We start from the raw sequence: 12,961 nt of genomic DNA on the forward strand, positions 1-12,961 counted from the left end.
GTTGTGAAGGCCAACGTGTGGCTCAGAACCTTCACTCCAGTGGGTGGACTTCTGTGGTATAAGTGTTCTCCAGTTTGTGAGTCACCCACCCAGCAGTTATGGGATTGGATTTTATTGTGATTGTGCCCTTCTACCATCTCATTGTGGCTTCTCCTTTGTCTTTGGATGTGGGTTATCTTTCTTGGTGAGTTCCAGTGTCTTCCTGTCAATGATTGTTCAGCAGTTACTTGTGATTCTGGTGCTCTCACAAGAGGGGGTGAGCGCATGTCCTTCTACTCTGCCATTTTTAACCAATCTCTGTAAGTTCTTTATATGTACTTGTCAGTGAAATCTAGACTGTATAACCCACATCCACTGATTGATTAACTACAGTGATTAACAACACGTCAGGAAGAAAGATATATATGTATAGGCTAATTTGGTCATCTTGTTGTAAAATCAATCCATTTGAGAAAAATTATACATTTTTCTTCAGTCTATGCAGCAAATTTTTCTCATTCCTTTTTAAAAGAAACTCCTTTAAAACCAGTTGGTCACTTTTTTTCTCTTGCCTTCACTTAAATTCACATTATATTCTAAAAAGTCTGTAACATTTTGCATTTGATTTAACTGAATATAGCATCCTTCATTTTATAGCTTGCTGAATATCTTAATAAATATATTATTTCATTTTTCCTTCCATATATATGTGTACACACACAAATACACACACACACCTGCTCTCTTTGTCTCTGTCTCTATATCTCGCTGTACATTTACATTAAATTTTGTCAGATATTAAGATTGCTATCCCAGCTTTCTTTTGATTCAAATATACTTGGCTGGTATATTTTTCCATCTTTTTATTTTCAACCTTTTGTAAGTTTTTGTTTTACCTATATCTTGTAGATAGCATAGTATTATATTTTGCTTTTGTTTTTTTAATCTAATCTGATAGTGTCTTTTAATAACTTATTTAACCCATTTACAAATTAGTCCTTGCTCTAATTAAGACTTATTTCTGCTTTTTTATTTCATATTTTAAAATTTAGACTACTTCCTTTTTGTTTCTTTTTATTCTTTCTGTGGTTTTGGAAGTTATACATTCTATTTTTATTTCCGTGATAGATGTCCTTAACTCATGAATTGTGCTTATATTTATTTATCCTTATTGATTTCTTAAGATTATCAATATTTGTATCTTCATCTGAGAAGGCAAGCATTTTAGTGTGCTCTCATATTCTTATGCATTCTTTTTGTGTCTCCCTGTCTGCTCCTCCTTTCCCAACCCTGGCCAGATCATGTTGCTGTTGTACAGAATGTTTGTTCTTTGTCATGATGAATTGCCCTTTCAATATATACTCTCCCTTCATTTTTTGATTCTGGAAATTTACATCCATTATTTCTTCCTATAGTTCTTTTCTCTCCATTTCTTCTCCTTTTCAGAGATTGGCACTTCTACTTTTTTTCTCCATATCTCTTAGCTTTTTGTTTTATGTTTTTTTGTCTCTTTTGTCTTTTATTTATTTCTTTGGGAGAGTTCCTCAATTGACTCTTTCTGCTCACTGATTATTCATCAGCTGTATCTATCCTACTTTCATGGATATCCTACTTTTATATCAGCTGTTATACTTTTAATGTCTATTATTTTCATTTGGTTCTTATATTTTTTCTTGTTGTATATTGCTAATATTTTACCTTACCTATATTTACTATGTTTATTTTAAATTCTTGAGCTGATTTTTCAGTATTCTGCTTCACATGTTGTATGTTGTCCAGTTGGATGTCTTTTATGGAAATTATACTTGTTGGATGGCTAGTTAATTTGGCTGCTACTCTGATAATGTCTGATGGGGAAGGCTGAACACCAGGCTCCAATCTGTGTATGTCTTGTGAATTTAAAGAGAGGCGAGAGGTTGAGCTTCAGGGACTCGAGAGCTACTCTTGATCCTCCCAGTGTGCTGCCCCTTCCACTCAGCAGTTCACTTTTAAGCTCTTAGGGAAAAGCAGCCCAGGAAGACGTGGTCTCCTGAGGTGATGACCCCAGCCCTGAGGGTTTGGAGGAGTAGAGGGGGAAGAGTGAGTGCTTGAAGGCCAGTGGTCTGTTCATGTTTCCTCGCCCTCTCACACCAGGAGGGCAGAGGTGCTCACCTGGTATTATCCTGGCCACACTGCGTGCCTGCTGGCTGCTGGTTTTGGCAGTGAAATTGCAAGGAGTGATTGTCCTGAGGCTACCTTCTGAAGAGAAGCACTAGCAAAATTTAAAAACCTCCCTCCAGCCGTCATCTGACTGCTATTTGTAGCAGCTTTCTGCCATCTGCTTCCTCCAGCACCCCAAATCGAGATACCCTTCCCTCTTCTGCGGGCTTTCTTGTTCTACTCATCCAAGTTTCTTGCTTGCTTTTATTATTTCTCCAGAGTTGGCTCTGGAGGAGGGAGTCAAGAGCCTATGCTAATAGACTGTTCTGGTTTCTTTCATTCTTGTTAAATTTATAGGTGCCCAGAGACTCTTGAATGCCTTGGAATAATTTAAGTGTTCTAGATCTTCCAGGACTAATTTTCAGATACCAGACTTCCCTTGCTGCAGCTTTGACAGTGCCTTTCACTGAGCCAGTGAGAAAAGGAGGCCTTCTTTATGCAAGAGATGCTTCTTCCTAGATAATTCCGTTGATTCGCACCTGGGTGTCAGCAGAAGGACATCTTGCACATATTGGTGTTCTGTGGCAGAGTTGGAGTTATGGAACGAAAACCTTTTCTCTCCATCCTCTCTGGCTCTGGCTCCATTGTCTATAGTTGAGCTAAGTGTATGGGCTAGCTTGTTGAGATATTATGAAATTTTCTGTTTCCTCATTCCGTTGTTTTCTTCTCGGTACCTGTTCTAGCACCGTGTTTACTTCACATGGATGTAGCAGTGATGTTGTTGGTATAGCAGAAGCAGTGGTTTGGGTGTTAAATTTTAAACTTGGTGTGCTTTTAAACTTACACTTAGAACCTTCAGTAATTTTTTCCCTGTCTTTGTCTTAGTTTGTCAGTCTTAATGCTAATGTAAATAAGGGAAATGTATCAAAATGGTTACCAAAAAGCGTATAATATCTTAACTTTTTTTTACCATAGTAAAATATATAGAACATAAAATTTGCCTCTTTAACCATTTTCAGAAGTACAGTTCAGTGGCATTAATTACATTCATAATATTGTACAACCATCATAACTGTCTGTTTCCAAAACTTTCTTCACTCTAGACAGAGACTCTGTGACCACGAAGCAATAACTTTCCATTACCCCCGTCTGATTGCAACCCTGGTAACCTCTAATCTACTTCTGATTTTCTGAATTTGCTTATTCTAGATATTTCATATAAGTGGAATCATACAATATTTGTCCTTTTGTTTTGCCTTATTTCACTGAGCACAATGTTTTCAAGGTGTATCCATGTTGTAACATGTATCAGAACTTTACTTCTTCTTATGGCTGAATAAGATTCCATTGTATATATATATCACATTTTGTTTGTTTATTCTTCTATTGATGATGCTTAGGTTGTTTCTACCTTTTGGCTATTATAACTAATGCTGCAATGAACACTGGTGTACAGATATCTCTTTGAGTCCCTGTTTTCAGTTCTTTTGGGTAATATGTAGGATTGGAATTGCTGGGTCATATTCTAATTCTGTGTTTATATGTACCAATTTTACTGACTATTTTAGCCTTTTTTACTCACTCTTACTAGCAATGAGTACTCTTCTTAAAAAGTAGCATTGCTAATCGGATACATGCAAATATCTCGTTATTGAAGAGCTATCTCATGATGTAATTTGCATCATTTTGATTATCAATAAGGTTGAATATTTTTCTGCTTATTCATAATTTGCGTTTCCTCTTTTGTGAATTGTCTCTTTGTGTTATTTTAAAGAATTTAGTTAACTGACTTTTTAAAACAAATAAATGTATTTATTTTTGGCTGCGTTGGGTCTTTGTTGCTGTGTGCGGGGTTCCTCTAGCTTCAGCGAGCGGGGGCTACTCTTCATTGTGGTGCGTGGGCTTCTCATTGTGGTGGCTTCTCTTGTGGCGGAGCATGGGCTCTAGGTGCACGGGCTTCAGTAGTTGTGGCGCGCAGGCTCAGTAGTTGTGGCTCGTGGGCTCTAGAGTGCAGGCTCAGTAGCTGTGGCATACGGGCTTAGGTGCTCCATGGCATGTGGGATCTTCCTGGACCAAGGCTTGAACCTGTGTCCCCTGCATTGGCAGGTGGATTCTTAACCACTGTGCCACTAGGGAAGTCCCTAACTGACATTTTTTTAGAACTTATATTAGTCATCAAATTGAACCCATTTATCTTTGTCAAAAGTATGAGTCATTTTTAATGCTGATCTCTACGTGTTGGTCTTGTCAACAAGCCCACACTTCTTAGGCGTTCTGGATTGCTGAACAGAATAAAAATAAGTTTAAAAAAGAAGTGTAATTTTGGCTGATTGAATCATGAACATGGCATTTACATATTCATTATTCCTCCATTTGTGTCATTTTCAAATTTGATAAGCATATGGGCTGTCTCTTATCTAAGGTATGTATCAGAACTGTTGAGAGGGCAGAACAGGTTGATGTGAATGCATTCATTCCGTATATTTTATCTTTCCTTAGGTGGTCCATGAACTGGAACTTTATAACACAGGATATTATTTAGGCATGTTCGTGAATTCTTTTGCAGTCTTTCAGGTATGTTTAGTTTGCTATATAATTTGACAAGATATTAATATATTTTACTGCTGCAAAGTTAATTTCAGAATTAATTATCTAAATTTTGAAATATTAGCCTCTTATTAAATTTATTTAATTTAACCTTTTATTAAGTGTGTTATATAAGTGTAATTTGAAATGGAAAGATAGTTATCCTTCTAGTTTTAAAAGCAAATAAATAAATTCACCATTAGAGAAATAATGGAATTTGTCATTATAATTTCTTTCTTTTATATCACTTTCCTTGACCTTGAAATGTCTCTTTCTTCATGTGACAGTGTGTGTGTGTGTGTGTGTGTGTGTGTCTGTGTCTGGGTATGAGAGAGGGAATGTATACTCATGTATGTACCTAAACTCTCAAAAATGAGCAAGAGTTAAAAAAAAAAGGGAACTACTTTCACATGCCACACAAAAACAAATGAGCAAGAGTGAGTTAGGAGTATGGGAGTCTGACAATTTAGAGGACATTTAAACTTTTATTTTAAAAGAAAATTAAAATTATTCTTTCTAGGAGTGTGGCCTCTGGGTGTTGACAGATGCAAACCTTGTGAAGGATTTCATTGATGTTTGTAAGTGAAATCTGGCAAAGTGCTTTTAAAGTAATTAAGTCTTTCATCTCAAGCGTTTATAGTTACTTATGTAAGTATGAATCCTTTCTGGTTGAACATAAGTAGTGTAATTTTCATTTTCTGTTCTCTTATCCTACAGTGTTTGCAGTTTAATGTACTTGAAAGTACATCTGGACCATAACATGGAGTGTTTTTCACCTCCTGTCTAGATCTTTGTAATGAATGCTTTCCATTTGCTCTCTGTAATTTTTTGACGTGGTTATATTTTTGGACATATTGGAAGATCTTATGCCTCCAATTTGTGTTGTAAACTGTGGTGTTATTTTGGAATCAGTTAAAAGGGGCAATGTATTTTTGAAACATTTTTGTTCTCTAGCTTTTTATTGTTCACCTAGAAAATAGCCCAGATGTCATAAAGTGTGCTGTCAAGACACACACACACACACACACACACACGCACACATGCACGCACGTGCTTGTCTTCTCAATCTGAGTTCTTTGCGGGCAGAGTCACATCTGTACATCCAGTTCCCTGGATTGCTAAATGGAGTTGACCACCCAACTAATTAAAAGAAGTGTGCTTTTAGGAAGAAGTCATAAAACATTTTGACTGAAGGAAATGTATAAATGAGAATGATTAATTCTAGAAGTTGTTCTCTTTTCTTTCAGGTAAAATCACGAAATCATCTTGAAAGGCCACAGAACTATCATAGCTTCTATCCATGAATTCCCTGTTTCTGTCACGTGTTCACAGTTAGTCCACACTAAGCCCCAGGCTCTCCAGCTTTGGGTTGTTTATTGACACCACAGGACACCTGACCCTCTGTCCTGAAGTTATAAGAATAATTCTATAGTCTTAAAGATTTTATGAAATCATTATGATCTCTATGTATTAAAGACACGTGGCACATTTAGCTTTCTTCATATAATCATGTATCCTAGGCAGCCTTCCAGACCAATCTATGCTTTTCCATTCTCTCTCTGTCAGTCTCAGCTTTTACCCATCTTTGTTGATGTTTACTTATCGAATCCTGGTGCACACTAATACTCATTCTATTGTTAGTAATACTTATTGTAACCTTTACCTTTTCTGAGACCCTTCTACCTTTTCACTGTAACAGAAGAAGCCTGATACTCTTACTAGCATATTATGTTGCTAGAAACCTTCAAGTGACTGACATTAATTTCTCTGCCTCTTTTCTGGTTCAGGGTCAGTAGGTGCACAGGGATTAGTGTTTTCTCAGCTACTTCAAGACCATTGTTCAACAACCCTCAGTTAAGAGCCCCTTATCATTTGAAGCTCAAAAAATTTCAATTACAGGTCCTTTAATCCACATTCAGTCACCTACCTTCCCTTTTCCTCTGTATACATTGATGGCTCTCACAGAAGATTCAGTCTTACCCCTTTGTGAGGGTTTTGAATGTCCATGTGGGTGGCCCACCTAATGGGCACTGTCCTGTGATCACCCCTGTGGCAACTGTAGTCATAAGGTCACGTCATCACCTGACCACTGCCCTACCCCTAACACTTCAAATGCCTGTCCTCCTACCTTGCATGTGCCCTTACTCCCCTAATTCTGTTAAATGTCTTCTTTGATCTTGGCTTCTCCTGGTTATTCTGGGTCACCGGCTCCTTCTGACCCTATTTGCCCCTAGTACCTGAACAACATGGTCAGTCAATTTGGTAGAATTCTTCCCTAGTCCCTTGTCCTTGCATGACATGTTTCCCATTAAACTCAACTCTGGAACACCCTGACTGTTTATCTTACCCCTGTTTCTGCACCCTGATGCCCCCAAAATAACCTTAAATTTGATATGTCACAAACCATCACTTTTCCCTAATATGATCTGACTGAAGTATGAACTCTTGAGTTGATATGATTCCACATCTCTGTTAATGAAATTATCATCTACCCACATGTCTGCATCAGAAACCTGGAACTCATCCTGAATTCTTCCCTCTCTCTCTGTCAGATGTGGAACAGCATAGTGGTTAAGAAAGGAACTTGCCATTAAATACTTCTGATTTTGAATTCTGGTGTTATGACCCTGAGAAAATTCATGAAGCTCCCTAAACCTCAGGTTTCTCCCTGAATTACAGGAATAGTAATATTACCAATATTACAGGGTTGTTAGGACTTTACATCCAAAAGGATGTAAAGTGCGTAGCACACGTTTGGCACTCCCAAGTCTGCAGTCACCTATTGTCTTATCCCTCAGATCCAGTGTGTTCATTCATTATTCAGGAGATGATATTAATTGCATGCCTGGCATGTAGGAGGCAATGGAGATTCCAGCTTGGTCTAGTGGGGCAAGCCAGCACACAGAGGAGTATGCTGAGGTCCAGCCTGCCGTGGGTGCACACAGAGCTCATCCAGCGGAGAGGCAGAGCGGGGTCCTTTCTCAAGGCTGTCCTTCCTCTCCACTCGCTCATCAGCATGCCTCCTTGGGTGCCGCAGGAGCCCCGTGTTTCTCCTGCCTCGTTCCCCCAGCTCTAAACCACTGTTCACACTGAGACCAGAGTTACCATTATAAAACATGGGTTCGATCGTGCTTCTAATTTGTTTTAAAACCTTCAGGAGGCCATCATTACTTAAAAGATCAAGTCCGAATCCTTCAGCGTGGGATAACTGATATTTTAAAATCTGGACCAAAGCATTTGTTCTGTTCTCATTTTATGCCACTCTTCCCTAATACACATTGTCATATTCCAGACATGCCTTTGTACTTAGCTTATTTTTTTTCTCTTGTATGAGATACTCTTTATCTGGAGGCGTAAGGAAATGGAATGCAGAAGACAGCACAGAATGGGTTTTCTCCTCTAGCCATACCCTGTCCACTGTGCAGAGGCTGTAACATCACCTGTTCTCTGCATGGTGGACATTTGGCCTATGTGCGCTATCACTCTTAGCATGTATTTGTCCGCCTCCTCTATAGACAATGGGTGGAGCTCATCACATTCATCTTGGTATCTTTGGTACCTTCTACAGTATAATTTTTTTTACACTTTATTTATTTTTTATTTTTTTATTACAACTTTATTGAGTATAATTGCTTCACAATGGTGTGTTAGTTTCTGCTTTATAACAAAGTGAATCAGTTATACATATACATATGTCCCCATATCTCTTCCCTCTTGCGTCTCCCTCCCTCCCACCCTCCCTATCCCACCCCTCCAGGCGGTCACAAAGCACCGAGCTGACCTCCCTGTGCTATGCGGCTGCTTCCCACTAGCTATCTACCTTATGTTTGGTAGTGTATATATGTCCATGCCTCTCTCTCGCTTTGTCACAGCTTACCCTTCCCCGTCCCCATATCCTCAAGTCCATTCTCAAGTAGGTCTGTGTCTTTATTCCTGTTTTACCACTAGGTTCTTCATGACATTTTTTTTTCTTAAATTCCATATATATGTGTTAGCATACAGTATTTGTCTTTCTCTTTCTGACTTACTTCACTCTGTATGACAGACTCTAGGTCTATCCACCTCATTGCAAATAGCTCAATTTCGTTTCTTTTTATGGCTGAGTAATATTCCATTGTATTTTGAAATAATTTTAGGCTTGTAGAAAAGTTGAAAGAATAGAGATAGGTGTGTCTGTATGTCAGCCTGCCTCTTTTATAAGAAAGAAGCTAATAAACTGGATGATTTTAGCATCTTGTGGATGGTGTAGCCAAAGGCAATCAGCACTAGAGATCTAAGAAGAGGAGAGTAGCAGAATTGGAGATAACTTTAAAAATGTGATTTAAGTTATTTTTTAGCAGCTGAACTATAAGTAGTTTTTCAGGTATTGGTTCTAGGGCCATCAAACTTTTTTTTTTTTCCTGGCTCTGCCATAGTGGCCATGTGACTAGGGTAAGTCATGTGACTTCTGTGGGTCTCAGGTACCTCTGTAAAACGAGAAAATAGGACGAGACAAACTCTAAAGGCCCCGTCAGCTGAGAGGTGCTGTGATTCTGTGGACTAGGTTTATGAACATTGTCTACAGTGACTTTTTCCTAACAGTTGTCTATGTTTATTTTTAGATGACCGTATAGCGTTTTTGGAGGAAAATGAAGGATATTTGGTAGATTTTCATGACTTTTCTTTGGGTAGCAGTCCACGTGTCAGAAAGCATTTTCCAGAGACTTGGATTTGGCTAGACACCAGCCTGGGGTAAAACTTTATAAAGTTCTTTGCCCATATATATTTTGTTTGGCCTTAGTTTTAAGTAAGTTTTGCCCTGTTTCTGATGCTTAAGTAGAAACATAGAGTGATAAAGAACTAAATGGACCACGAGTTTTTTTAGAATGATATTTATTGTATTTAAATATAGTACTTAATAAAGCTACATTTGAATTGTGACAGTGAGAGTACCATCATGGGAAGACTGGCCTTTTTCTAATGAAGGGTGATTTTAACTTCCCTGAAGTCATGTGGTTCTCACTGGGGAAAGATTGCTGAGAATTCCTTTGTTGCCTTGGGATGGGAAGCGCTCATGATTATTCCCTCTGCCTTGTGGCTCCTCATAAAACATCCCTGTGAGCCACAGGAAGAGGGGGTGTGTATGTTGAAAGGAATTCAGCTTAGCTGACAAACTCTGTGCTACCTAGCGTGATGACTGAGCAGGTAAATCATGAAATCTACACATATTGTGAGTCAGCTATTTACAGAAACTTGAAATAAGACACAAGTCAAACCTCAAAAAACAAATAACAGCGTACACTAGGATACAGAGGGAAACTTTTATGCATACTGAGAGAAACAAATTGGAGTTAAATTTGAAAAAGTATATTTATTATCTATACAAAATTTATGAAAAATGATGTTTATTCTGAAGATATAAACATTGTAGAAAGATTTTATTGGAATATGGATCAGTCTGCAGTGTTATGACCTTATTATGACCTATTCCTTGAGAACTTGGGGTCTACTGTTTTATGCTTAAATCTTTAAAAAAATTTAGATATGTAAATGATTTGGAAAATTAAAATTCTTCCGAAACATGGTTTTAGGTTATGTTGGCCTATTTTGAAATGTGTCAGTTCTCGGTTTTGTGACTTTTATGTTTATCTTGACTTCAGTTCCAGGACTTACCAAGAATTTGAAGTTACTGTACCTGATTCTATCACTTCTTGGGTTGCAACTGCTTTCGTGATCTCTGAGGATTTAGGTCTTGGACTAACAACTACTCCAGTGGAGGTAGTATATTAAAGGGCTGCTGATAAATGGTACAGTGCCACGAAGCAAAGAAAGTATCAGCTCCTCAATGGATTTTAAAAAAGTGATTGCTGATGATGTCGGTCACAGTTTAGAGATTCCTTGGCGTTTCCTTTTTGTTTTTCATCTGTTTTACACTTTAGAATGTGAGATGTTTTAAACTGCTAAACATGCTAGCTCTGTATTAAGATTTGGGTAGAAAGTTTATTATTGACTGAGTCCAACCACTTCCAAAGGCCAGAAGAGAGAGAATATTTCCGTGCATCCTTCCTTAAGGACAAGCAGAACTTCTCAAAATGCCCCCTGGCAAACATTTCTTCACACCTCTTTGGTCAAATTACATCTCATGTCGCTTCCTAAACCCGTCATTGACAAGAGGAATGTAATGACCATGACTGGTCTTAGACCAGTAACTTTCACCTCTCTCATACCTGAAGCCAGCTTTTTATAACAGCTATTCTTTTCGTCCCTCTACCATCTATGCAAAATGAAATGCATAGAAAATATAACTGCACACTCAATTTTTTTTTTACATCTTTATTGGAGTATAATTGCTTTACAGTGGTGTGTCCGTTTCTGCTTTATAACAAAGTGAATCAGTTATACATATACATATGTTCCCATATCGCTTCCCTCTTGTGTCTCCCTCCCTCCCACCCTCCCTATCCCACCCCTCTAGGTGGTCACAAAGCACTGAGCTGATCTCCCTGCTGCACACTCAATTTTAAAAAAATCAGTAAGATGCCCTAAGTGAAATAGTGAGGAGAAATAAAAGGAAAGTAATGTATAATAAAATAATATACTTTTCAGTATGTAAGTGACCAGGCCTAGTTGCACTTAGAAGGCATAGCAACATGTTTGAATATTTACACCGTGCATAGAATCACCCTACGTGTAACAGCTGCACATCCAGTTTGATGTACGTGTATTGTTTTCGCAACTCAAAAACCTAGAGTGGTGCTGCCTGAGGTGATGTAAAGTTTTGAAATAGCGAACAAGTTTGGATAAAGTTACAAAACAAAGGGTAGTTTCCTCTTGATTTACAACATAGTTGTATATTGACAGATGTTTTGGGTTTATATATATGTCGGAATTAGTTGTAAGCCCAGGTCATTATAAGCAGGTACTTTATCTACATGAAGGAACCTTCAAGAATCATGAGGGACACGGAACAGTTCTTCCTTTTCTGGGACTGTCCTGAGCACGCAGACCTTCACCCACTAAGTGCCAAGAGCACCCTATTGTGACAGTCTGACACTTGCACAAATGTCCAAATAAACCTCTAAGAGGGGACTAACTGCTGCCAGTGAGAAGCTCGGCCGATGCTATCAGAGTTGGGTGACCAACGAGGAAGCACAAGTATGTGTATGTATATATTACAGGGTAGTAGGCAAAACATCATTTAGACTTTTCACATGAGTCTAAAACAAATGCTGTTTCATTTGGCCAGTGGCTTTAGAAGAAGAATGGTAGAATCAACATGGCAGAGTAGAAGAAGAGGGCTTAGCTGTGGCCTCAGACGTGCTGGGATCCAGTTCTGGCTCCTACACTTTGCAGCAGTGTGATCTTGTACCGGTTACAGAGATGTCTGAGCTTCAGCTTTCTTTTCTGTAAAATATGATCATAACACCTGCCTACACAGGTGTAATGACTAAATGAAATAATTTGTGTAAAGTCCCTGGTTCCTAGTAGCCATTTCATAAAATGTAGTGGTTACTGTGTTAAGTAACATAAATCAAATCAATTGTGCCCCCGTTCGTTTGGGGTAGGTTGCTGTTTGCTTTCTGTTGGTAGGCAAGTGGACATTTCTATGTGAAGTTAGTTATAAGCGTCACAGGTTTTGTGAGATTTGCTTTTAATTGCGTAAAGTGTGAAGCACTTGGACTTGAATAAAATCTGTATTCGTTGTGTTCTTTTCAGCTCCAATCCTTCCAACCGTTTTTCATTTTTTTGAATCTTCCCTACTCTGTTATCAGAGGTGAAGAATTTGCCTTGGAAGTCACCATATTCAATTATTTAAAAGATGCCACTGAGGTAATACACTAATCATCATTTACGCTTCAGGAAAAAATGAAGAAAACATGGGGGGATGGGGTTATGTAGTGTTTGGGCATCTAAGCATTCTATACATTTCTGGGAGATTGCAAATAGCCATACTTTGCCCACAATTTCTTCTGCTTGTTAAGTTCGAAGGATATTGCTAGCATGTCCAAGCATCCTTGCCTTAATTTCTAGCACGGGTTCTCTGCTTTAGCCATGCAGCTTCATCTCTGTGGCATGTCCTTCTCTTTCCTGCCCCCCCCCCCACCCCCCTGCATTTTTCCCCTGCTCTCCTCCCACATCTAGAATGTGTTGCAGCTTCTCACTGCTGTTCTGTGCCCACTGCAGGTGGCAAGAATTTATTCCTTTCAAGACCCGGTTGGAAACTAAGGTGTCTTTCATGAGGAATCTCACCCATGCTGTTGTGCCTGTTGTCCCTGTG

General features: G+C 38.6%; 1 protein-coding gene across 1 annotated transcript in view; it reads left to right on the forward strand.

The window, feature by feature from the left end:
* Positions 1 to 12,961, forward strand: part of CD109 (CD109 molecule) — a 128,155-nt gene that overhangs the window by 71,667 nt on the left and 43,527 nt on the right. Inside the window, exons 16-20 of the mRNA XM_082633497.1 lie at positions 4,618 to 4,692; positions 5,225 to 5,282; positions 9,306 to 9,435; positions 10,344 to 10,461; positions 12,400 to 12,513. Coding sequence (XP_082489623.1) covers positions 4,618 to 4,692; positions 5,225 to 5,282; positions 9,306 to 9,435; positions 10,344 to 10,461; positions 12,400 to 12,513 — 495 coding nt within the window. The remainder of the gene's footprint in view (positions 1 to 4,617; positions 4,693 to 5,224; positions 5,283 to 9,305; positions 9,436 to 10,343; positions 10,462 to 12,399; positions 12,514 to 12,961) is intronic.

Source organism: Mesoplodon mirus, assembly GCF_964341445.2.
Source record: "Mesoplodon mirus genome assembly, chromosome: 10".
Classification (NCBI taxonomy): domain Eukaryota; kingdom Metazoa; phylum Chordata; class Mammalia; order Artiodactyla; family Ziphiidae; genus Mesoplodon; species Mesoplodon mirus.